At 44.3% G+C, this 25,404-nt stretch overlaps 1 protein-coding gene across 10 annotated transcripts in view; it reads left to right on the forward strand.

Annotated features, from left to right (window-relative positions):
* dop1b (DOP1 leucine zipper like protein B) overlaps positions 1-25,404 on the forward strand; it is a 193,950-nt gene that overhangs the window by 84,036 nt on the left and 84,510 nt on the right. For all 10 annotated transcript variants that reach the window (XM_072259926.1, XM_072259923.1, XM_072259925.1 and 7 more), the window contains one exon: positions 3,626-3,778. In XM_072259926.1, coding sequence (XP_072116027.1) covers positions 3,626-3,778 — 153 coding nt within the window. The remainder of the gene's footprint in view (positions 1-3,625; positions 3,779-25,404) is intronic.

Raw genomic sequence — 25,404 nt, forward strand, 5'->3', positions numbered from 1 at the left:
AAGAGGATAAGACGTGAAAGAATAGGACCTATCAAGTGTGACAGTGGGAAAATATGTATGGAACTGGAGGAAACAGCAGAGGTACTTAATACTTAACTTCAGTATTCACTATGGAAAAGGATCTTGGTGATTGTAGTGATGACTTGCAGCAGACTGAAAAGCTTGAGCATGTAGATATTGTTAGGTACCCTGTAACTGGGTTGCCAAACCAGCAGAAATGGATCACTCAGTTGGAGTCTGGATTACTGGAACTAAGAAAGTTTTATTAAAGAAATAAGCAACACAGTACTCTATTCAAAAGGATAATAAATGCAACAGTTCAGCAATGATAAACACACATGTACACAGAACTAGGATAACAGGATCAATCAAGCTCTATCGTCGTCTAGGGGTAAATGACCAGTTTCAAAGTGACGCAAAGTTCAGTTCAATTGAGTTCAGTTCACAGTAATCACTGCCGTGGCGGTGGATGGGGGGGGGAGGGGGAAGGAGAGAGAGGGCAAAAGCGAATGAATATTCAAAACGGCTTCCACACAGACCTTCGATATTCCTCGCAGTCAGCTTTCGGGCGAGCCCTTTGTAATGTCTTCTGAGGTCACCGACTGTGACCCCTCTGTTTCAGATACGATCGTTCCTCTGCAGTGAACCTGGCACCCAGGCAAGGGCGGACATACACCAGGTTCCCACCGATCGTACCTTTCCACCCTGTGCGTCTATGGCTTGGTCCCGCGAGCAGCCCTCCAAAACTCCCACCGATTGGTGGGAGGCGCACCGCTTCCAGGGTCTCGTTGCCTTGTGGTGTCGTGTGTCCTGCCTTAGCGAACCTGTCCCTTTTTATCCCCCTGCTGGGGTATCGCCTGTCCTTCACTCTTCAAACAGTTCAGGGTTCAAAAAGGAGCTGATCTTGACAGCTCTCAGACCGTGTCTCCTTCCGTTAAACTCTCCCATCTCTTCATTAACATTTCCAAATGCTGCTCCATTGTCTTCCTTACCTCTCTTTCTCCTGAAGACAGGTGGCAGATCAACTGTTGATCCCACTGGTGCCAGCACAGGACAGTTAACATCTTAATCTATAGGTACTCTTTGTAACCCTCTTTCGTCACAATATTAAGAAAGAGGATATGCTGGTGCTTTTGAAAAGCATCAAATTGGATAAGTTACCGGGGCCGGATGAGATGTACCCCCACCCCAGGCTACTGTGGGAGGCGAGGGAGGAGATTGCTGAGCCTCTGGTGATGATCTTTGCATCATCAATGGGGACGCGAGAGGTTCCGGAGGATTGGAGGGTTGTGGATGTTGTTCCTTTATTCAAGAAAGAGAGTAGAGATAGCCCAGGAAATTATAGATCAGTGAGTCTTACCTCACTGGTTGGTAAGTTGATAGAGAAGATCGTGAGAGGCAGGATTTATGAACATTTGGAGAGGTATAATATGATTAGGAATAGTCAGCATGGTTTTGTCAAGGGCAGGTCATGCCTTACGAGCCTGATTGAATTTTTTGAGGATGTGACTAAACACATTGATGAAGGAAGAGCAATAGATGTAGTGTATATGGATTTCAGCAGGGCATTTGATAAGGTACCCCATGCAAGGCTTATTGAGAAAGTAAGGAGGCATGGGATCCAAGGGGACATTGCTTTGTGGATCTAGAACTGGCTTGCAAGAAGGCAAAGAGTGGTTGTAGATGGGTGATATTCTGCATGGAGTTCGGTCACCAGTGGAGTGCTCAGGGATCTGTTCTGGGACCCTTACTCTTCGTGATTTTTATAAATGACCTGGATGAGGAAGTGGAGGGATAGTTTAGTAAGTTTGCTGATGACACAAAGGTTGGAGGTGTTGTGGATAGTGTGGAGGGCTGCCAGAGATTACAGCGGGACATTGACAGGATGCAAAACTGGGCTGAGAAGTGGCAGATGGAGTTCAACCCAGATAAGTGTGGAGTGGTTCATTTTGGTAGGTCAAATATGATGACAGAATATGGTATTAATGGTAGGACTCTTGGCAGTGTGGAGGATCAGAGGGATCTTGGGGTCCGAGTCCATAGGACACTCAGAGCAGCTGCGCAGGTTGACTCCGTGGTTAAGAAGGCATACAGTGCATTGGCCTTCATCAATCGTGGAATTGAACTTAGGAGCCGAGCAGCTATATAGGACCCTGGTCAGACCCCACTTGGAGTACTGTGCTCAGTTCTAGTTGCCTCACTACAGGAAGGATGTGGAAGCCGTAGAAAGGGTGCCCAGGAGATTTACAAGGACGTTGCCTGGATTGGGGAGCATGCCTTATGAGAATAGGCTGAGTGAACTCATCCTTTTCTCTTTGGAGTAATGGAGGATGAGAGAGGTGTATAAGATGATGAGAAGCATTGATCGTGTGGATAGTCAGAGGCTTTTTCCTAGGGTTGAAATGGTTGCCACAAGAGGACACAGGTTTAAGGTACTGGGGAGTAGGTACAGAGGAGATGTCGGGTAAGTTTTTTACTCAGAGAGTGGTGAGTGCGTGGAACGGGTTGCCGGCAACGGTGGTGGAGACGGATACAATAGGGTCTTTTAAGAGAATTTTGGATAGGTGCATGGAGGTTAGAAAAATAGAGGGCTATGGGTAAGCCTAGTAATTTCTAAGGTAAGGACATGTTTGGCACAACTTTGTGGCCTCAAGGGCTTGTATTGTACTGTTGGTTTGTATGTTTCTAAAACTCTTTATTAACACATATTTTAGAATGCCAACAATACAGTTGATTTAAAGAATGGTTCTTGGGGGTTGCTTTGTGGGCAAAGGCCTGAATGCACCAGTGAGTAACCCTGACACAGATGGCAGGGGCTGTTTTTGAATGTCCTTGTTATTTATGGTTATTGCTAATTAATTGCAGGTATTATCGAAACTGAAATTTTGCATTTACCTGAGAATTTCTTTTGTAACTGGAAGTACTTGCTCTCGTCACAAATAGTTAAATACAACACCCCTAAACTAAACAAAAATTGAAAAATGTAAAGTCCACTCTGTACATGAACGCAGCAGGCCAGGCAGCATCTGTAGGAAGAGGTGCAGTCGACGTTTCAGGCCGAGACCCTTCGTCGGTCTCGGCCTGAAACGTCGACTGCACCTCTTCCTACAGATGCTGCCTGGCCTGCTGCGTTCACCAGCAACTTTGATGTGTGTTGCTTGAATTTCCAGCATCTGCAGAATTCCTGTTGTTGTCCACTCTGTACATGGTCTGTTTATATATTTTAAAAAAGACTTATTCTGTTTGCATAAACACAAGAGATTTGCATGTGTAGAGCAATACACTCACATTTCTGGAGGAATTCAGCAGGTCAGGCAGCATCTGTGGAGGGGAATAAAAGGTCCTCTGTACATTTCGGTGCAGTTTAAAAAAAATGATAGAGGTTAGGGCTAAGTATGTGTTAACCTATGGAGAAGAATTGGGCACTTGTTATTAAAGGGAAAATTAATCAACTATTAATTTCTGTAATGAATGGCAATTAAGTTGATAAATGCTGGAAACCATTTTGTTCTGTTGCTTTGCTCTGGAAGATGCTGAAGCCTGAATTCTTCCTGTTATTTTGCATTGTATGTTGAACCTGTGGAAACTGTTCAAGCTTACTCTTTCTCCAATTGCTTTAACACAGCGAGCTGCAAACGTGCTGTGGAACCAGCTGGGTAAGGAGAGCAGAGAACACCACTCTACCTGTGTTGAACTCTTCTATAAGCTGCACTGCCTTGCTCCATCCGCCAACCTTTGTGAGGACATTATTTGCCAGGCCTTGCTTCACAAGAATAAAGTAAGTTTCATTTGCTGAAGTGTTTTGCTCAAACACTGTGTAAATTTAACAGCTAGCTCTAAGGTCATCAACCATAAGACATAGGAGCAGAATTGGGCTGTTCAGCCCATTGAGTCTGTTCCATTGTGGATGATTTATTATCCCTGTCAACCGCATTCTCCTGCCACCTCCCTGTAACTTTTGACAACCTAACTAGTCAAGAACCTATCAACCTCCACCTTAAATATACGCAATGACTTGGCCTCCACAGCCATCTGTGGCAATGAATTCCACAGTTTCACTACCCTCTGATTAAAGAAATCCCTTCTCATCTCTGTTGTAAAGGGACATTCCCCTATTATGAGGCTTATTCCCTTTGTTAATCGACTCACCCACTTAGGAAACATCGTCTCCACATCCACTCTATCTGGGCCTTTCAATATTGAATAGGTTTCAATGAAATCCCCCCTCATTCTTCCGAACTCCAGTGAGTACAGGTCCAGAGCCATCAAACACTCATCGTATGTTAACCCTTTCATTCCCAGAATCATTCTTGTGACCCTCCTCTGGGTCCTCTCCACTGGCAGCACATCTTTGCGAAGATAAGTTTCACAAAACTGCTCATAATACCCCTCAAGTGCAGTCTGACTAATGCCTTGTTAAACCTCAGCATTAAATCCTTGCTCTTATATTCTAGTCCTTTCTAAATGAATGCTAACATTGTACTTGCCTTCCTTTATCACCGACTCAACCTGCAAGTTAACCTTTAGGGAATTCTGCACAAGGACTCCCAAGTCCCTTTTTCTCCCCATTTAGAAAGCTGTCTACACCTTTATTCCTTCTGCAAAGTGCATGACCGTACACTTCCCTACACTATATACCATCTCCACTTAGCCCATTCTCCTAATCTAGGTCCTCCTGCAGACTTCCTATTTCTTCAATACTACCTGTCCCTCCACCCATCTTTGTATCATCCGTGAACCTGACTACAAAGCCATCAATTCCAAATCATTGTAAAATCATTGAAAAGAAGTGGTCCTATTACTGACCCCGGTGGAACACCACTAGTCACTGACAGCCAACCAGAAAAGCCCTCCTTTATTCCCACTCATTGCCTCTTACCAATCAACCAATCTTCCATCTGTGCCAATACCTCTCCTGTATTACAATGGACTCTTAACTTGTTAAGCAGCCTCATGTGTGGCACCTTGTCAAAGACCTTCTGAAATTGCAAGTAAACAGCATCCACCGTCTCTCCTTTGTTTACCCAGCCTGTTAGTTCCTCAAAGAATTCCAATTTGGTTCAGAGTATAAGGGAATATACAGTGTCAATAGATTGTCAGGCAAGATTTCCTCTTAAGGAAACCATGTGAGTTTTGACCTACTTTATCATGTGCCTCAAAGTATTCCGAAACCTCATCCTTAATCATGGACTCCAATATCTTCCCACTATTATCACCTTTCAGCCACAACTTAATGATGTCCACAACATCATTGCTGACGACATTTAAATACATAAAAAGATCATTTACTTTATTTTGTGTGTTTTGTGTTACACTTCAGCTCATCTCACTGACTGCAGTTTTGCCCTATCATTGGCCTGTCTGTGCTAGCTGTCTCACTACACTTTGCCCGTTTGTAAACCAATTGCCCCATCATCAGCACTATCACTCCGTTTCCCATCCCCTTGCCAAATTAGTTTAAACCCACCCCAACAGCTGCAACAAAACTATCCGCAGGGGAATTGGTCCTCCGTGGGCTCAGGCGTAACCTGTCTTTTTGGTATAGGTTATACTTTCCCCAGAAGAGATCGCAATGATCCAGAAATCTGAACACCCTCCCCGTACCAATTCCTCAGCCGTGCATTCATGTGTCATACCATCCTAATCTTATCCTTGCTGGTGCTTACAACGTTCCTCTAGTTTTTTTTAAACAGCTGAGCAGACCAACCATTGCTCAGCATCGCATTCCTGCATGTAACTTAAGGCATAAAAATCCATGCTTGTGCTTGCTTTAACAAAGTCGTAGCTGGCTGTCCATGATCATGTTATAACGTAGTTAAACCGAATACCAGGGCCTGTGTCTTTGTTTAAGTCTAATCGGTGATAGTAATTTTCTCTGACACCCTTCCCCTTTAGAATGCTTCGACCCAATCTGTGTCATCCTTGACCCTGGCACCTGTGAGGCAACATACCATGTAGCTGTGTCTTTTATGTCCTCTGAGTCACCTGTCTGCTGCTCTACGGAGCCCCTATCACTTACTGCACTTCTCTTCTTCCCTCTTCCCTACTGAGGCACAGAGCGAGAGACCTGGTCACTGCGATTTCCCCCGGTAGGTCACTCCTCCGTCCCTCCCTCCCCGTCAGTATCCAAAGTGGTATACTTGTCATTGAGGGGAGTGGCCATTGGGGTACCCTGCACTGCGGCCTATTCTCTTTCCCTCTCCTGACAGTCACCCAGGTCCACAACAGAGAACCACATCAGAATCAGATGCCATAAAATTAGTTTGCTTTTTGCGACGGCAGTGCAATGCGATGCATACAATGACTACAGTACTTTGCAAATGCCTCGGCATCTGAGCTATATGCACGAGCCTGAGACCTTTGCACAGTATTGTACAAGTTGGTGTCGACAGGTCTTGTTGAAACATGGTGACCTTTGCAGGCTGCCCTGGCACATCCTCAGCCTGTGGTGGGCATTGATGCAAACGATGCATTGAACCGTATATTTTCAAATGTACACGTGACAAATAAAACTCAACCATCTGATCTAATAGTGGAGTGATTGCGAGAAGTAAAATTAATAGTCATAGTCATACTTTATTAATCCCGGGGGAAATTGGTTTTTGTTACAGTTGCACCATAAATAATAAATAGTTAAATAGTAATATGTAAATTATGCCAGGAAATTATGAAATAAGTCCAGGACCAGCCTATTGGCTCAGGGTGTCTGACCCTCCAAGGGAGGAGTTGTAAAGTTTGACGGCCACAGGCAGGAATGACTTCCTATGACTCTCTGTGTTGCATCTCGGTGGAATGAGTCTCTGGCTGAATGTACTCCTGTGCCCAACCAGTACATTATGTAGTGGATGGGAGACATTGTCCAAGATGGCATGCAACTTGGACAGCATCCTCTTTTCAGACACCACCGTCAGAGAGTCCAGTTCCATCCCCACAACATCACTGGCCTTACAAATGAGTTTGTTGATTCTGTTGGTGTCTGCTACCCTCAGCCTGCTGTCCCAGCACACAACAGCAAACATGAGTCTGAGAACACGGCAGCACCAATAGGAAGGAGACGTGTGACAGTTCAGAAGCCTGACAGCAGTGGCGGGAAAGCTGTTATAAAGCTGGACTCCTGGGTTTTTAAGCACTGGTATGTTCTCCCAGATGGCAGAAGAGAGAAAAGGGGATGGCTAGGCTGACAGGGTCGATGCTCTCGCTGTTCTACAGAAATGCACCAAGAAAGTGGACTGCATGGAAGGACGTAATCGGTCTGTGATACACTGGGTGATGTCTATCACTGTCAGCAGATTCATCAGTCCAGTGCTGACTGTGTCTATGACAATAATCTAACTTGAATCAACAGATATTGCAAGTATGGGGAGGCATAATTTTAAGGTCTTTGTAGGAAAGATGTCAGACAGAGTTGTGGGTGAATGAAACACCCTCTCGGGTGGTGGCAGAGGCAGATACAGTAGGAACATTTAAAAGACTTAGATAGGCGCATGGATGAAGCAGAAGTGAAGGAAATGTGGGAATGAAGCATTAGATTGATCTTAGAGTAGGTTACCTTTTCACCAAGTTGCCATCAGGGAGACGCTATAAGTCCACCACCACTAGGACTACACGTCTTCTCTGAAGCTTCTTTTCTGCAATTACCAGCTTCTCAACAAAACTCCCTTGGGTGTAATTCCTTAGCTGTCCCTGCACAACATCTGTTCAATGGTCCTTTCTGCTCTCCTGGTTCTGTTGGGGCTGCTCATATGTTAATTAGATTAGATTAGATTCAACTTTATTGTCATTGTGCCGAGTACAGATACAAAGCCAATGAAATGCAGTTAGCATCTAACCAGAAATGCAAAGAATAGTGTTAATCTCACCCGGTCCCTCAACACCAGCTCCATAGCCAAGAAAGCCCAGCTGCGTCTCTACTTTCTGCGAAGGCTGAGAAAAGTCCATCTCCCCACCCCTCATCCTCACCACATTCTACAGAGGTTGTATCAAGAGCATCCTGAGCAGCTGCATCACTACCTGGTTCGGAAATTGCACCATCTCGGATCGCAAGACCCTTCAGTGGATAGTGAGGTCAGCTGAGAAGATCATCGGGGTCTCTCTTCCCGCCATTACAGACATTTACACCACACGCTGCATCCGTAAAACAAACAGCATTATGAAGGACTCGACGCACCCCTCATACAAACTCTTCTCCCTCCTGCCATCTGGCAAAAGGCACCGAAGTATTCGGGCTGTCATGACCAGACTATGTAACAGCTTCTTCCCCCAAGCCATCAGATTCCTCAGTACCCAGAGCCTGGACTGACACCAACCTACTGCCCTCTACTGTGCCTATTGTCTTGTTTATTATTCATTGTAATGTCTGCACTGATTTGTGCACTTTATGCAGTCCCGGGCAGGACTATAGTCTAGTGTAGTCTTGTGTTTTTTTACATAGTTCAGTGTAGTTTTTGTATTGTTCATGTAGCACCATGGTCCAGAAAAACGTCGTCTCGTTTTTACTGTGTACTGTACCAACAGTTATGGTCGAAATGACAATAAAAAGTGACGACTTATTTACAAAATAACTGCGAATAAAAAGTAAGTACAGCACACAAATGTAAAAGTACTGAGACAGTACAATATGGGTGCAATACTGCTTAGCACTGTGATGTGAGGTTCAGCAGGGTCGGGGAAGAAGCTCTTCCTGTGCCTGCTGGTGCGGGAGCAGAGGCTCCTGTAGCGCCTACCATTTTATGCTTGACACCGAACCACAATCAGTTCTGGTATGTTTCACATACTGGCAATGAAGTGATTCTGATTCAAGTCAGCCTAACATAGTGGGGCAAAGTGCCTGTACTGTGCAAGTCAGCCTAACATAGTGGGGCAAAGTGCCTGTACTGTGCAAGTCAGCCTAACATAGTGGGGCAAAGGGCCTGTACGGTGCAAATCAGCCTAACATTGTGGGGCAAAGGGCCTGTACTGTGCAAGTCAGCCTAACATTGTGGGACAAAGGGCCTGTGCTGTGCAAGTCAGCCTAACATTGAGGGGCAAAGGGCCTGTGCTGTGCTGGCCTGTACGGTGCAAATCAGCCTAACATTGAGGGGCAAAGGGCCTGTGCTGGCCTGGCCTGTACGGTGCAGATCAGCCTAACATTGAGGGACAAAGGGCCTGTACTGTGCAGTACTGTTCCACGTTCAGAGCAGTGGCCATACTTGGCGGCAATGCAACTTGTCAGGAAACTTTTCCTGTAGCATATCTGTAAATGATCAAGGGAATCCTGTTAGGCATATTAGTTGTTTTTATCCATGCTGATAATTTTCGGAGGGCTAAATCTGTTAATTTACTCTGCTGTGGTACTTCATGAGGAATCTAGTGATCACCTAGTCCTGTTGACTTTCCTTTGGGTTGTCCTGGGGAATTGCCACGAGGATACAAACCCCTAAAACCCATTGGTTTTGATTGAACTACAGGTCAAAGATAATTAGACCATAAGACATAGGAGCAGAATTAATCCATTTGGCCCATCGAGTCTGCTCCACCATTTCATCATGGCTGATCCATTTCCCTCTCAGCCCCAATCCCCTGCCTCACCCTATATCCTTTCATGCCCTGGCCAATCAAGAATCTAATACTGGAGAAGGTAATTGTGTTTTTTTTTGGTTTAATGGTTTTTGATTACTTGTTGCTTTGTGTTTTTAGAACCTTTTTAGTACTTCATTAAAGTATGAAAATAACTTTTATTGGCTCTGAATGTCTACAGAATTTTAAAAACTATTGAAATATGCGAACCTGGGTTTGACTGGACTTTGTGTGGCTTTGTACACTTTAGATATTGTGTATAATTCTAGTTGTCCCAGTGCAGGAAGGATGTGAAGGCCTTGGAGAGGGTGCTGAAGTGGTTTTCCAGGCCGCTGTTTGGATTGGAGGGTATGAGCTGTCAAGAGAGGTTGGGCAAATTTGGGCTGTTTTTTTTTCTGGAGTGTCTGAGGCTAAAGGCAGCTTTGATACAAGTTTATAAGATTGAGAGAGATAGATTGGTTAGACAGTCAGAATCTTTTACCCAGGGCAGAAATGTACTAAAAGTACTAGAAGACATGCCTTTAAGGTGAGGGGGTAGTTTAAAGGAGAGGCAAGATTTTTTTATTGACACAGAGTGGTCAGGTCTTGGAGTGGGCTGTCAGAAAGCAGATAAGGTAGTACTGTTAAAGAGGCTTCCAGTAAGATGATGGCGTGCTGGGTTCCAGTGACTTTTATGGGGTCAAACAAAGGAGTTAATTGTCTTTCCAAAATGTATTTTTTATGATAGTAAGATGGACATTAAGAACTTAAAGTACTGCAGGTTTACCCCATCTATGAGTTGCTTATTGACAGAGAAACTGAAGGAGCAGTACTTGGAACGGATCGTGCTGATGTCTGCGCCAGCGGGGTGTTAAGACAATAAGACCATAAAACGTAGGAGCAGGATTAGGCAATCTGGCCCATCGAGTCTGCCCCGCCGTTCAATCATGGCTGATCCTATTTATTTATTTATTTTTTATCTCTTCCTCAACCCCAGTTCTCAGCCTTCTCCCTGTAACCTTTGATGCCATGTCCAAGCAAGAACATAATCATTCTCTGCCTTAAGTACACCCAACGACCTGTCCTCCACAGGTGCATGTAGCAACAAATTCCACAAATTCAGAACCCTTTGGCTAAAGAAATTTCTCTGCATCTCTGTTTTGAATGGACGCCCCTCTATCCTGAGGCTGTGCCCTCTTGTCCTAGACTCTCCCACCATGGCAAACATCCTTTCCACATCTACTCTGTCTAGGCCTTTCAACATTCGAAAGGTTTCAATGAGATCTCCCCTCATTCTTCTGAATTCCAGCGAGTACAAATCCAGAGCTATCAAATGTTCCTCATATGATAACCCTTTCATTCCTGGAATCATCCTTGTGAACCTCCTCTGCACCTTCTCCAATGCCAGCACATCTTTTCTAAGATGAGGGGCCCAAAACTTCACAATACTCAAGGTGAGGCCTCACCAGTGTCTTATAAAGTCTCAGCATCACATTCCTGCTCTTGTATTCTAGACCTTTTGAAATGAATGCTAACATGGCATTTGCCTTCCTCACCACCGACTCAACCTGCAAGTTGACCTTCAGGGTGTTCTGCACAAGGACAACCAAGTCCCGCTGCATCTCAGATTCCTGAACTTTCTCCCTGTTCAGAAAATAGTCTGCACATTTATTTCTACTACCAAAGTGCATGACCATGCATTTTCCAATACTGTATTTCATTTGCCACTTTCTTGCCCATTCTCCTAATCTGTCTAGGTCCTTTTGCATCCTGCCTGGTTCCTCAACACTACCTTGCCCCTTCACCAATCTTCCTATCTTCTGCTAACTTAGCAACAAAGCCATCTATTCCATCATCTAAATCATTTATATACAGCATAAAAAGAAGTGGTCCCAACACAGACCCCTGCGGAACACCACTAGTCACTGGCAGCCAACCAGACAGGGGTCCTTTTATTAGCACTCGCTTCCTCCTACCAATCAGCCAATGCTCTAACCATGTTAGTAACTTTCCTGTAATACCATAGGCTCTTAACTTGGTAAGCAGCCTCATGTGTGGCACCCTGTCAAAGGAATTCTGAAAGTCCAAATATACCAACATACACTGCATCCCCTTTATCTATCCAACTTGTATCTCCTCAAAGTATTCCAACAGGTTTGTCAGGCAGGACTTTCCCTTAAGGAAACCATGCTGGCTTTGTACTATCTAGTCCTGTGTCACCAAGTACTCCATCACCTCATCCTTAACAATTGACTCTAACATCTTCCCAACCACTGAGGTCAGGCTAACTGGTCTATAATTTCCTTTCTGCTGCCTTCCTCCATTCTTAAAGAGTGGAATAACATTTGCAGTTTTCCAGTCCTCTGGCACCATGCCAGAGTCCAATGATTTTTGAAAGATCATTTCTAATGCCATCACAATCTCTAACACTACCTCTTTCAGAACCCTAGGGTGCAGTTCCTCTGGTCCGGGTGACTTATGTACCTTTAGGTCTTTCAGTTTTTTGAGCACCTTCTCTCTTGTAACAGTAACTGCATTCACTTCTCTTCCTTCACACACTACAACATCAGGCATACTGCTAGTGTCTTCCACAAAATACTCATTTAATTCATCAGCCACCTCCTTGTCCCTCATTATTATTTCTCCTGCCTCATTTTCTAGCAGTCCTATATCCACTTTCATTTCTCTTTTATTTTTTAACATATTTGAAAAAACTTTTACTATCCACTTTGATATTATTTGCTGGCTTGCTTTTCTATTTCAACTTTTCTCTTCTCAGGGTGTTTTTATTTGCTCTCTGTAGGTTTTTTTAAAAAAAACTTCCCAATTCTCTATCTTCCCACTAATTTTTCCTTTGTTGTATGCCATTTCTTTTGTTTTTACAATGGCTTTGACTTCCTTTGTCAGCCACGGTTGTACTATTTTACCATTTGAGTATTTCTTCATTTCTGGAATATGTCTGTCCTCTGCCTTCCGCATTTTTCCCAGAACCGCACGCCAGTGCTGCTCTGCTGACATCCCTGCTAGCCACTCCTTCCAATTTACTTTTGTGTTGGAGGAGTCCGTGCGTGAAGGTGTGCAGTCTTAACAGCGAGCGATCGACTTAGTTGCTTTTCTCGTCATCGCAAGTCCCCGCTGGACGTTGTTAATGTGGAATGCTGCAAATCCAAATCACTGATTTATTGGCGGATGGTGGGGGAGCTGCGTGGCTTCAGTCATAAACAGGACTAGGCCACAAGCTGCAGTGTTGCCTGTTTGCAACCGCCCAGGAGTCGGTGTGCTCCACCGGAGTGCTGGTGATGGTGCGGTGCAGCGTCCAAGCTGGAGTCAGTGCTGCCCCCCAGTGTTCGCTCAGCAGAAGATGAGCTATGTTGTATTTGAGTGCAGACATTCATAGATTCAAGGTCTTGGACTATGTCTGTTTTGTGTGACTGTATTTTACTGCTATCTTGTATGTGCTTGCTATCCTATATGTGCCTCGTACTGTCTGTGACTGTTAGTACTGTATTTTGCACCTTGGCCCCAGAGTAATGTTGTTTCGTTTGTTTGTGTTCATGGGCATTCGTATAGGTATGGTTGAATGACAGTTAAACGAGCTTGAACTAGCATGTGGAGAGAGTGGAGAAAATGGATCTTTTACAGGCACAAGAGAATTTATTGATTTTTGCACTGTTCCTGACTGGAAGGGCATGCTCCTGTGCTGTACTGGTCTGTGTTCTAAATGGTAATAATTGATAGTTGGAAAAGCTCAGCCACAGCTTTGCAAGGGGTATTCAGGAGTGAGACCTCCTCCTTATGCAGTTTGATACCTGGTAATACTCCAGTCCCTTTCGGTGGACTCCCAAACAAATAATGACATGGTCAGACCACAGAAATCAGCTTTGGAAAGAACCACGTTATTAGGAACAGGGAGTGGAACCCGGTGTGGTCTTCCGCTGCTGCAGGCTGCCCACTTCCACTTTTGATGTGTTGAGCAGTCAGAGTTCTTCTGCACATCACTGTTGTAACACATGGTTATTTGAGTTACCATCATCTTCTTGTCAGTTTGAACAAGTCTAGCTATTCTCTTCCAACTTCTTCTCCCTTAACACGGCGTTTTTACCCACAGAACTGCCACACGCTGGATGTTTCTTGCTTTTCGCACCATTCTCTGTAAACTCTAGAGCTGTTGTACGTGAAAATCCCAGGAGATCAGCAGTTTCCAAGATACTCAAACCACCCTGTCTGGCACCAAAACTCATTCCACAGTCAAAGTCACTTAGAGCACATTTCTTCCGCGTTCTCATGTTTGGTCTGAACAACAACTGAGCCACTTGACCACACCTGCTTGTGCTGCCATATGATTGGCTGATTAGACGTTTGCATTAACAAGCATGTGTACAGGTGTACACCCTATCCTCGTTATATGCGAGGGGATACGTTCCTCGAAGTCAACGCATAATGTGAAAGCGCATAACATAAATAATTATTTAAATGGAGAAAATAGGGATGAGTTCTTGAGGGCCTCCTAAATATGTTTTATCTGTAATTTATTCATATTTTCATACCAATACGACACAAAAGGAGTACTACAAGGCAACATTCGTACTTCATCAATTTAAGATGATAGCATATAAATCATAGAAAGTTAACATACTAGGATGTACAGTACTCACCAACAGTGGTAGGTGTGTTCGCTCTGGGAGATATGTGGTTGTTGTAGTGTCGGGCAGTTTTACACAGATAAGGTGGATGGTTGTGGTCGTCAGGATCATCAAGGACAGCAAGGGGTGAAGGAAGACTCACAGAACTCTCAGTACTGCTGGCAGCAGGAGATGACACCAGTTTGAAGAAAGTGGTGAGGATTGTTTGCTTGGCAGCATTTTGTTTTTCACCATAAATTTGTTTGTAGGGAAGAAGGCTTGACTGCAGGGAACGACTGAAATGCTGACTCCGTTCTAAACGTGGGTCCACGTCCATCGCCATTTGTGCCAAGTGTTCTGCAGCCTTAAAAAAATTCTGCCAGTTGCTTCAGAGTGGAAGACCTGACCTCTTTCCAGGATTCATCGATGTTGTTGATGGCATGTCTGATGTTGAAGGTCTTCCACCATGCCCTCACCGTTGGTAAACTCCCGGGATTTTCAAAATCATCTGTTGCTTGCAGTGTCTGAGAGACGGTTCGCTGTAAAAAAAAATGCCTTGAATGTGGATATCACACCTTGGTCGAGTGGTTGAATCAGCGATGTTGTGTTTGGCGACAGGAAACGCACTGTTATGTTAGGATGAATGCTATCCAAGTGTTTAGGATGGGCTGGCACATTGTCAAGCAACAAAAGAACTTTAAAGGCAAGATTCTGTTCCTGGTAGTAGCGTTCAACTTCAACAGCAAAATGATTAGCAAACCAATCTTCAAAGATTTGACCAGTGACCCATGCTTTTTTGTTAGCTGCCCAGTGGACAGGAAGCATATTCTTACACAAACCTTTAAGAGCACGGGGGTTTAGTGAATGGTAAGCTAAGAGAGGCTTCATCTTACAGTCTCCTTCAGCATTGGAACACATAAGCAAAGTCAATCTATCCTTTGCTGCCTTGAAACCTGACGCAGTTTTTTCATCCTTACTTATGTAAGTGCGTTTCGGCATACACTTCCAAAAAAGTCCGGTCTCGTCTGCATTAAATGCCTGCTTTGGTGTAATGCCCAACTCAGCTATCATAGCCCACAACTGCACAGGGTAGCGTCCCAGAGCTGTGTCACCTTCACCTGACGCCGCCCTGTTTATAATTTCCAACTTTTTTCCCCCCAATTGTTAAAGCGGTTCTCTGCCGATTGGCTGATAGCCCAGGACTTGACGTCGGATGCTTAGGAGGCATAGTTAAATATTTCAAGCACAAAATCACTGCACCGTAGGTAAAAACACAAAAGTTTAAGAGCGCAAGGAGACTGGCGGGAGTGAGACTGTGAAGCATGCGCACGTGACTTGTATTGGTGGGAAAGCAGTGCTCCTCGCATAACTGTGAGTTTTGGACACATATAAATGAGAAGTTGGTTGAAATAGGTTCCTCGCATAACTGAATCCGCGTTGTCTGAAGACGCATATAATGAGGATAGGGTGTACCTAATAAAGAAGTCACTAAGTGAATATCACGGGGAAACTACAAATCCTGAAAGTTTACTGATGGTAGATTATTTACTGGAGCTCAAATTCTCTGCCTGTTGAATTTTATCCACACTTCCGCTTGGTTCCCTAATTCTTGCATGGTGATGTGTTGAATTCTCAGGAAAATCTCCGTGGATTGGGATTAGGCTCCTGACTTCAAATTATTCTTGTTCATGAACAAAGCTGATATGTTTTAAATTTCTTAATTCTACCTCAGAAGTACAGGACTTTGCTTCTGATTGACAGGATTTAATTGCTATTATACGTTGAGGTTCTGATTAGTTTCACTTCTCACTTGCAAGATAACAATATGCTTAGGTTAATTTTTCCATTAAATTTGTGCTAGTCACTGACGTTGTGGTGTAGAACTTGCACTTGTATTAGACACGCTACCAATGGCTGGTGAAAGGAACACTTCTCTTTATTCAAACTTTTGATTGTAAACACATGTTCAAGCTCTTACGGATTGCACGGTACACCACTGGCAGGGGTTGAGGGGAGACAAGGGTGGGTGGTATGGTAGCGCTAGTGATCCAGGTTCAATTTCCCTGCTGTCTGTACGGAGTTTGTAGATTCTCCCCATAACCACATGGGTTTTGCTTGGTTTCCTTCCACAAAGGTGTATAGGTTAGGAGGTTAATTGGTCACATGGGTGTAATCGGATAGTGCGGGCTCATTGGGCTGGAAAGGCCGGTTACTATGCTGTGTGTCTCTAAAATAAAATAAAGAATAATGATGCGTTGTGATCAGTCTCAGTCAGAACTGGGGAGTCCAGTATTGTGGGACCCAGACTTTGCGTCTCTGCCTGTGATTGTTGGCCCTTGGCTCTTGTGTGGTCTCCAGTAATTGTCTGTAACAGAGCTTGGTCGAGTTAAATCCTTTTTCCCTCCTATTTCTTTCCAATGGGAATTTTCCACTCAGTGTCTTTCAGTTATGACTCATTTCCACTATCGTTATTCTATGTGGCAGGACTGTTTGTAGCCACACCTTGTGTGGCAACCTAGTTACTGATACGAAGCCAATGGACACAGAGGAATTTGGAATTGAATACTCTTGGTCTTTCCTAGAAGGGTCTCAGTCCCCACTTGAGTCTGATGACTAGGCATATTTCTGCCTTACTATCGTTCTCTGGTTATCATTGCTACATAATGATAGTCAGCTTTTCTGTTTGCTGTGTGGGATTGGAAATGTCCTAAGAGTGAGCCCAGTGCTCCTTTCCTCTCTGTGGCCCAATAGTACCTGTTGTTTATTGACGTCATTTAGTGAAACTGAGAGAATGTCACATTTAGGACTTGTCTCTTGTCTGGTTGCAGCCTGTTGTTGTTCCTTTTCATTGCCTTACAGTGCATCAGGCGGCAACTAGCTGTTCCTTCAGCATTGTTTTTTGTCTGTTTTGTTTTAACGAGGCTGAGTTGCTAGCTTAACGCTCAACCCAGCATGGATGGAAAGCAGGCAAGGAGCCAGCTAGATTCGAACCCGGGACCATTCACCTCAAAGTCTGGTGCTGATGCCACCAGCTAGCGCAAGATTACAGCCTGTTGTTGCATTGATTTCTAGTTACTTAATTGCCATCAGTGGCTTTTCAGGCTAATTACTGATTCTAGAATTCTGTGAAATCAGGCCTGGAGATTCAGTTCTTCAGTTCATCGTCATCATCATTATGTGTCATGTTGTATAATGTCGACAATCATGGTCTTCCATCTACTTGTTGCTCTAATTCTTTTCTTTATCCATGACCAGGATTATTCTTGGAAAATGTTTTTACAGAAATGGTTTGCCATTGCCTTCTTACAAGGTGGGTGACCACAGCCATTATTAATACTCTTCGGAGATTGTCTGCCTGGCGTCAGTGATAGGCACCGGCTGCTCATATGACCATCCACCATCTGCTCCCATGGCTTCATGTGACCCTGATCGGGGGGCTAAGCAGGTGCTACACCTTGCCCAAGGGTGACCTGCAGGCTAGCAGAGAGAAGGAGCGCCTTACACCTCCTTTGGTAGAGATGCATCTACTCCCTGCCACCCAATTCTTGAATTAAGTTGACAAATTCTAGAAAAATCGAGGTAGGTTGTAAGTGTTACATTTGTTCTTAATAAACATAAACAGTGTGGGTAAAAACGAACACGCCTTTGTTCGGGATACCCCAGTCACGACTTCAGCTCAACATGAGTGTGTACAACCAGCTGTCCAATGTCACTTCTAGTTCAGGAGTGAATCACCCACATTGCCCACTGGGCACTGCAGTTGACTTTATTAACTTTGCCTCCAACTTTTACCCTGCCCTCAAGTTTACCTGGTCCATTTCCGACACCTCCCTCCCCTTTCTAGATCTTTCTGTCTCCATCTCTGGAGACAGCTTATCCACTGATGTCTACTATAAGCCTACTGACTCTCACAGCTATCTGGACTATTCCTCTTCTCACCCTGTCTCTTGCAAAAATGCCATCCCCTTCTCGCAATTCCTCTGTCTCCACTGCATCTGCTCTCAGGATGAGGCTTTTCATTCCAGGACGAGGGAGATGTCCTCCTTTTTTAAAGAAAGGGGCTTCTCTTCCTCCACCATCAACTCTGCTCTCAAACGCATCTCCCCCATTTCACACACATCTGCTCTCACTCCATCCTCCCGCCACCCCACTAGGAATAGGGTTCCCGTGGTCCTCACCTACCACCCCACCAGCCTCCGGGTCCAACATACTATTCTCCGTAACTTCCACCACCTCCAGCGGGATCCCACCACTAAGCACATCTTTCCGTCTGCCCACCCCCTCTGCTTTCCACAGAGATTGCTCCCTACGTCATTCCCTTGTCCATTCGTCCCCCCCATCCCTCCCCACTGATCTCCCTCCTGGCACTTATCCTTGTAAGCGGAACAAGTGCTACACATGCCCTTACACTTCCTCCCTTACCACTATTCAGGGCCCCAAACAGTCCTTCCAGGTGAGGCGACACTTCACCTGTGAGTCGGCTGGGGTGATATACTGCGTCCGGTGCTCCCAATGTGACCTTCTATATATTGGCGAGACCTGACGCAGACTGGGAGACCGCTTTGCTGAACACCTGCTTTCTCTGGCGGACAGAGCGTAGGATCTCCCAGTGGCCACACATTTTAATTCCACATCCCATTCCCATTCTGACATGTCTATCCACGGCCTCCTCTACTGTAAAGATGAAACCACACTCAGGTTGGAGGAACAACACCTTATATTCCGTCTGGGTAGCCTCCAACCTGATGGCATGAACATTGACTTCTCTAACTTCTGCTAATGCCCCACCTCCCCCTCGTACCCCATCCAACTCTTGGCTCCATCCCTCCCCCTCCTGTCTTCTCCTATCATTTTGGATCTCCCCCTACTCCTCCCACTTTCAAATCTCTTACTAACTCTTCCTTCAGTTAGTCCTGACGAAGGGTCTCGGCCCGAAACGTCGATTGTACCTCTTCCTAGAGATGCTGCCTGACCTGCTGCGTTCACCAGCAACTTTGATGTGAACTGCAGTTCTTTACTATGTACACATACAATAACACGCCTTCCCCCTTTAAAGAAAAAACAAACACAATACTATATTGTCATAAATCTGCAAGAAGCAATAATGCTTTCCAACAAAGATATTTACATGAGCTTTAATTGTAATGAGCAAATACAGTACCCTATTCACTCATTAACTCTCAGTCGGTCTCTGAGGTGGTTTGGTTATCCTTTTCGGTCTGCTCTTTGTCTCCAGAGATGTATAGTTTTCACTTTCTATGTTAATATTAGTGTCTTTTTGAGAACTCTGATAAACATTTTCATTTCTTTCATAACTTCCTGCCAAGATCTAATCTGTTGGTCTTTGTTATTGTTTTCTTGCTGTGTGCCCATAATTTACTCCACATGTCTCATAATGGAGCCCTGGGTTCCATCTAGTGAGTCTTTGCACAAGTTCCAACTGAATTTGTGCCCTCAATTCATAAAGCTCCTTTTGTTGGCTGCGTATCTCAGATAGCAACTCCTCCTGAAGTTTGGAAATGGACCAGGACAGCAACTTTTCTGACAACAGTTGAGTTAACCACGCACAAAGGGCCAGATTGTACCTGCACTTGATCCTTGTGGCTTCAACGGATTGTTGGAGCGCGGGTGGGGAGGGTCCAGAGTAGACCGTGCAAGTACAGTACCCGCTGGATGGAACATTTCTGTTATCTGACCAAAATAACTTAAAAGTGGTTGAAAAGGATTCAATTTTATCTCGTTTTTTTTAATTCCTTAAATTAGTTACTAGAAATTAACTGAAATGCAAGCAGGATGAAGAGGGTATGAAACATGTAAATGCAGAAGTGATTTAGTTTGATTTGGCATTGTGTTTGGTATTGACATTGTGGGCCAAAGGTCATTTTCCTGTGCTGTGCTGTTCCAGGTTCTCGCCTGAATGGTCAGTGCAACAAGTTGATAAGTTTGACTGGAGCTGTGTGATCAATGTATGGTCAGTTCGGGGGCACCCTGTAATGTTTACCAGACTCTTGTCTGCTCCGGTCCTTCAGAATGAACCAGAATCCTCAAGATTGAGATGGGAACAAGAGGTCATGGGTTAAGGGTGAAAGGTGAAGTGTTTAAGGGGAATACAAGGGGCAATACCTTCTCTCAGAGGGTGGTAAGAGTGTAGAATGAGCTGCCAGCGGAAGTGGTGGATGCAGGATCGACTTCAACAATTAAGATAAATTTGGAAAGGTACTTGGATCGGAGGATATGGAGAGCTATGGTCCAGGCACAGGTCGATGGGGCGAGGCAGCATAATAGTTCGGCCTGCCTGAAGGGCCTGTTTCTGTGCTGTAGTGTTCTATGATTCCTTTATCCCAATGACTCCCCCTTGTTCTACAATTGTGCTAATGAGAGAAGTCCAGCTGAGCAGTTTATGACTCTGGTAACCATGGGAATGTAAAGTCCCATGATGCCTCGCACTCAGACCAGAGTTCTCCATTTTATAATATAATCTGTGTCTATATGTAGTTTCCTTTGCCATGGTTGACCTCAACAGACTACATGTGGTTCATTTAACATCCCTATTGCTTAGTACTTAATTGTACTCCTTTTGTTTCTCATCATCTTGTACAATGCAGCCCATCAGCTTTATTCTGTTTTGATGCAGGAAAATTTATTTGATAAAGATGCGCACAAAAAATGCTGGAGGAACTCAGCAGGTCAGGCAGCACCAAGAAGCAGTTGAAGTTTTGGGCCGAGGCCCTTGATTGGAGCTGGAAAGGAAGGGGGAAGAAGCCAAAGTAAGAAGGTGGGGGGAGGGAAGGATTACAAGCTGGTAGGTAAAAGGTAAAATGCGATGAGGGGAAAGGTGGGTGGGGCATTGTTGAAGTAAGAAGCTGGGGGAGGTGATAGGTGGAGGAGGTAAAGAACTGAAGAAGGAGTCTGATAGGAGGGAAGAGTGGACTATAGGTAAAAGTGAAGGGGCAGGTGAGAGGGGTGGCAGAACAGGGAATAGAAATGAGGGAAGGGGGAGTAATTTTCCTATTACCTGCCAGCTTGTCATCCTTGCCCCTCCCTCCATCACCTTTCTTTGGCTTCTTCCCCCTTCCTTTCCAGTCCTGCTGAAGTGTCTTGGTCCAAAACGTTGACTCCTTATTCCTCTCTATAGATGTTGTCTGACTTGATGAGTTTCCCCAGCATTTTGCGTGTGTTGCTCTGGATTTCCAACATTTGCAGAGTATCTTGTATTTATAATTTGTTTAAAATTGGTCTTTAGTTAAGACTTAGTCCTGAACTATCAGAAATTTTGTTTGAGTCTGTAAGCTAACTTATGAGGAACAACACCTTATATTCCGTCTGGGTAGCCTCCAACCTGATGGCATGAACATCGACTTCTCTAACTTCCGCTAAGGCCCCACCTCCCCCTTGTACCCCATCTGTTACTTATTTTTATGCACACATTCTTTCTCTCACTCTCCTTTTTCTCCCTCTGTCCCTCTGAATATACCTCTCGCCCATCCTCTGGGTCCCCCCCCTTGTCTTTCTTCCCGGACCTCCTGTCCCATGATCCTCTCGTATCCCCTTTTGCCAATCACCTGTCCAGCTCTTGGCTCCATCCCTCCCCCTCCTGTCTTCTCCTATCATTTTGGATCTCCCCCTCCCCCTCCAACTTTCAAATCCCTTACTCACTCTTCCTTCAGTTAGTCCTGACGAAGGGTCTCGGCCTGAAACGTCGACTGCACCTCTTCCTACAGATGCTGCCTGGCCTGCTGCGTTCACCAGCAACTTTGATGTATGTTGCTTGAATTTCCAGCATCTGCAGAATTCCTGTTGTTTATGTGATCTGTAGCTCAGCTGGAAGTAAGAGGAACAAGTTCTGGGTTCAGGGCCCACTCTTGAGTATGGAAACGTGGCTGCCGCCCCGTGTCGAATGAGGAGACAGGATGTTCTCAACTTTTGCACGTGTTGTATTTTGGTTGAGTTTTAAAAAATTGTGCTCACAGTTGGGTATAGACTTGAGAGCAGTTGGGGTTGACTATTTCTGAGAGGTTATGCCAGCAGTTCTTGTAGTTCTTGCATTACAGCAGTGATCACATGAAAATTGGCTTGGTTCTCTTCTCTTCTTTCCCTCTGCTTTGATAATTAGCTCTGTGCTCTGATAACACTGGACAACAAATTTTTCTTTTTGAAAGTGTTCTTCCTCAGAATTTTTTTTTGTTTATGATAAACTACTAGAAGCTGAACACAAAAATAATTTCAGACTACTTGTATCACATAGGAATTTGGAGAAACAAGAACGTTACTTAGTTGCCCAGCAGTGCTGACACTTTGCAATAGTTCAACTAAGCTCAAAATGTTTTGTTAATAAGAACGTAAGAACATAAGAAACAGGAGCAGGAGTAGGCCATCCGGCCCATCGAGCCTGTCCACCATTCAATAAGATCATGGCTGATCTGTCCGTAACTCAACTCCATCTCCCTGCCTTTTCCCCATAACCCTTAATTCCTTTAATATGTAAAAACCTATCTAACTGTATCTTAAATATATTTAGTGAAAAAGCCTCAACTGCTTCCCTGGGCAGAGAATTCCACAGATTCACCACTCTCTGGGAAAACCGGTTTCTCATCTCTGTCCTAAATCTTCTCCCCTGAATCTTGAGGCAATGTCCCCTAATTCTAGTCTCACCTACCAATGGAAACAACTTTTCTACTTCTATCTTATCTATCTCTTTCAAAATTTTGTATCTATAAGATCCCCTCTCACACTTCTGAACTCCAGAGAGTATAGTCCCAAGCGACTCAATTTATCCTCATAGGTTAACCCCTTCATCTCTGGAATCAACCTGGTGAATCTCCTCTGCACTGCCTCCAAAGCCAGTATATCCTTCCTCAAGTATGGAGACCAGAGCTGCACACAGTATTCCAGGTGCGGCCTCACCAGTACCCTGTACAATTGCAGCATGACCTCCCTGCTCTTGAATTCAATCCCTCTAGCAATGAAGGCCAACATTCCGTTTGCCTTCTTGATAACCTGTTGTACCTGCCAGCCAACTTTTTGTGATTCATTAACAAGTCCCTCAGCACAACAGCATGCTGCAATCTTTCACTATTTAAATAATAATCTCTTCTATTATTCCTTCCAAAGTAGATGATCTCGCATTTACCAACATTGTATTCCATCTGTCAGACCGTGGACCACTCACTTAACCTATCTATATCCCTCTGCAGACTCTCCACATCCTCTGTACAATTTGCTTTTCCACTCAGTTTAGTGTCATCAGCAAATTTTGCTCCACTACACTCAGTCCCCTCTTCCAAATCATCGATGTTAATGGTAAACAGCTGCAGGCCCAGCACCAACCCCCATGGCACCCCACTCACCACTGACTGCCAACAGGAGAATCACTCATTCATACCAACTCTCTGCCTTGTGTCGGTTAACCAATCCGCTATCCATGCCAATACACTTTCATGCACCCGTATCTCATAAGTCTTTTGTGTGGCACCTTATTGAATGCCTTCTGGAAATCCAATTATATGACATCGGCCTGCTCCCCTCTATCCACTGCATTCATTATGTCCTCAAAGAACTCCAGTAAGTTTGTCAAACAGGACCTGCCCTTTCTGAATCCATGCTGCATCTATCTAATGGAACCACTCCTTTCTAAATGTTTCGCTATTTCTTCCTAAGTGACAGCTTCAAGCATTTTCCCGACTACAGATGTTAAGCTAACTGGCCTATAGTTGCCTGCCTTTTGCCTACATCCTTTTTTAAAAAGTGGCGTGGTATGTGCTGTCTTCCAATTTTGTTGATAATTTTCATTTGTATTTGGTGTGTGAGGCTTCTCACTAGTGTCCCAACAGTAATCAGCCAGCATTGATGGATTCCAGTTGCCCTGATACTGTTTCTTCATGACCGTAATGTCCTGGTGAAACCTTTCACCACTGACAGTGCCGAGTTTTGCAGGGAAGAAGTCAAAATGGGAATGCAGAAAATGAATCTTTCGTGACATGTTGCACTCCATAGTTTTGTATCCTTGAAGCATGTTGTCAACCAGCTGTACCTAGTTTGGTGCTCTGCAGTTGCCAAGAAAATTTTCAACAACATCCTTGAATTTATTCCATGCAATTGTCTCTGGTTCTATTAGAAGTTCTTTGAGTTGCCTGTTATTGATGACTCGTTTGATTTGTGGGCCAATAAAAATGACTTCCTTAATCTTGACTTCAGTTGTTCTGGGAAGCATCTGTGTCGAATATCGAAATCTTTCACGGAAATTTATAGTCTTTTTAAAACATGGCCTGCCACGCAGCAACCACCATGCCTGGACAAGATAAAGAAACTTCTCAGCTTACGTTGTGGGGAACATTTTAATTGACTTGAATTATGGATTGAAATAATAAATCTCATCAATTTCAAAATAAAATGGTGCATGATTGGGAAATTTCATGGTGATTTTCATGATCAGCAACCCAAAATCCATAAGGTTCACCCAAAGGTATTCATGAAGTGAAATCATCTTGTGTGCTTTGATAACCAGCTCTGTGCGCTTTGATAACTGGCTCTGTTCTGTGATAACTAGTTGTGTGTCCTCTTCTAGACCCAGATGAAACTGATGAATCTAACTAAAAAAAAAGTGCAGCCAAGAGTAAAAGTGTCATGCTGTTTTTTTTTCCCATTTTGTCTTGCCATGATTGTTCAGTGTGATATTTGTTTGTAACATTTACTCCCAATACTGTGATCGGTACTCCAGCTGAATTCTGAAGAACTCCCAGTCAAATGTTCCATTTAGTCATGGCGTAATACAGAATGGAAACAGGCCATTCAGCCCAATTCATCCATGCTGACCATGGTGACCGACAATTGAGTCCTATTTGTTCATGTTTGGCCCATTTCCCTCTAAACCTCTCCTATCTATGTACTTATCCAAATGTCTTTCAAATGCCATTGTTGTACCAGCCTTAACTACTTCCTCTGGTAGCCAGCGCCATCCTCTGTGAGGAGAAATTTTCCTTCAGGTGCCATTTCTTTTTCAAATCATTCATCTCTCATCTTAAATCTTGTTTTTAGCTCCACTTCCAAGGGGGAAAAGCCATAAGACATAGGAGCAGAATTAGTCCATTCAGCCCATTGGCTCTGGTCTGTCTTTCAGGAATGGCTGATTTGCTTTTCCTCTGAAACCTTTTCTAATGATACCATGACTAATCATGGACCCATCAACCTAACCCTATCTCTACCTTTGTGATTTTAGAGAATGTTATAAGGTTACCCCTCTGTTTGCTGC

The sequence above is a fragment of the Mobula birostris genome, chromosome 6, assembly GCF_030028105.1.
Source record: "Mobula birostris isolate sMobBir1 chromosome 6, sMobBir1.hap1, whole genome shotgun sequence".
NCBI lineage: Eukaryota > Metazoa > Chordata > Chondrichthyes > Myliobatiformes > Myliobatidae > Mobula > Mobula birostris.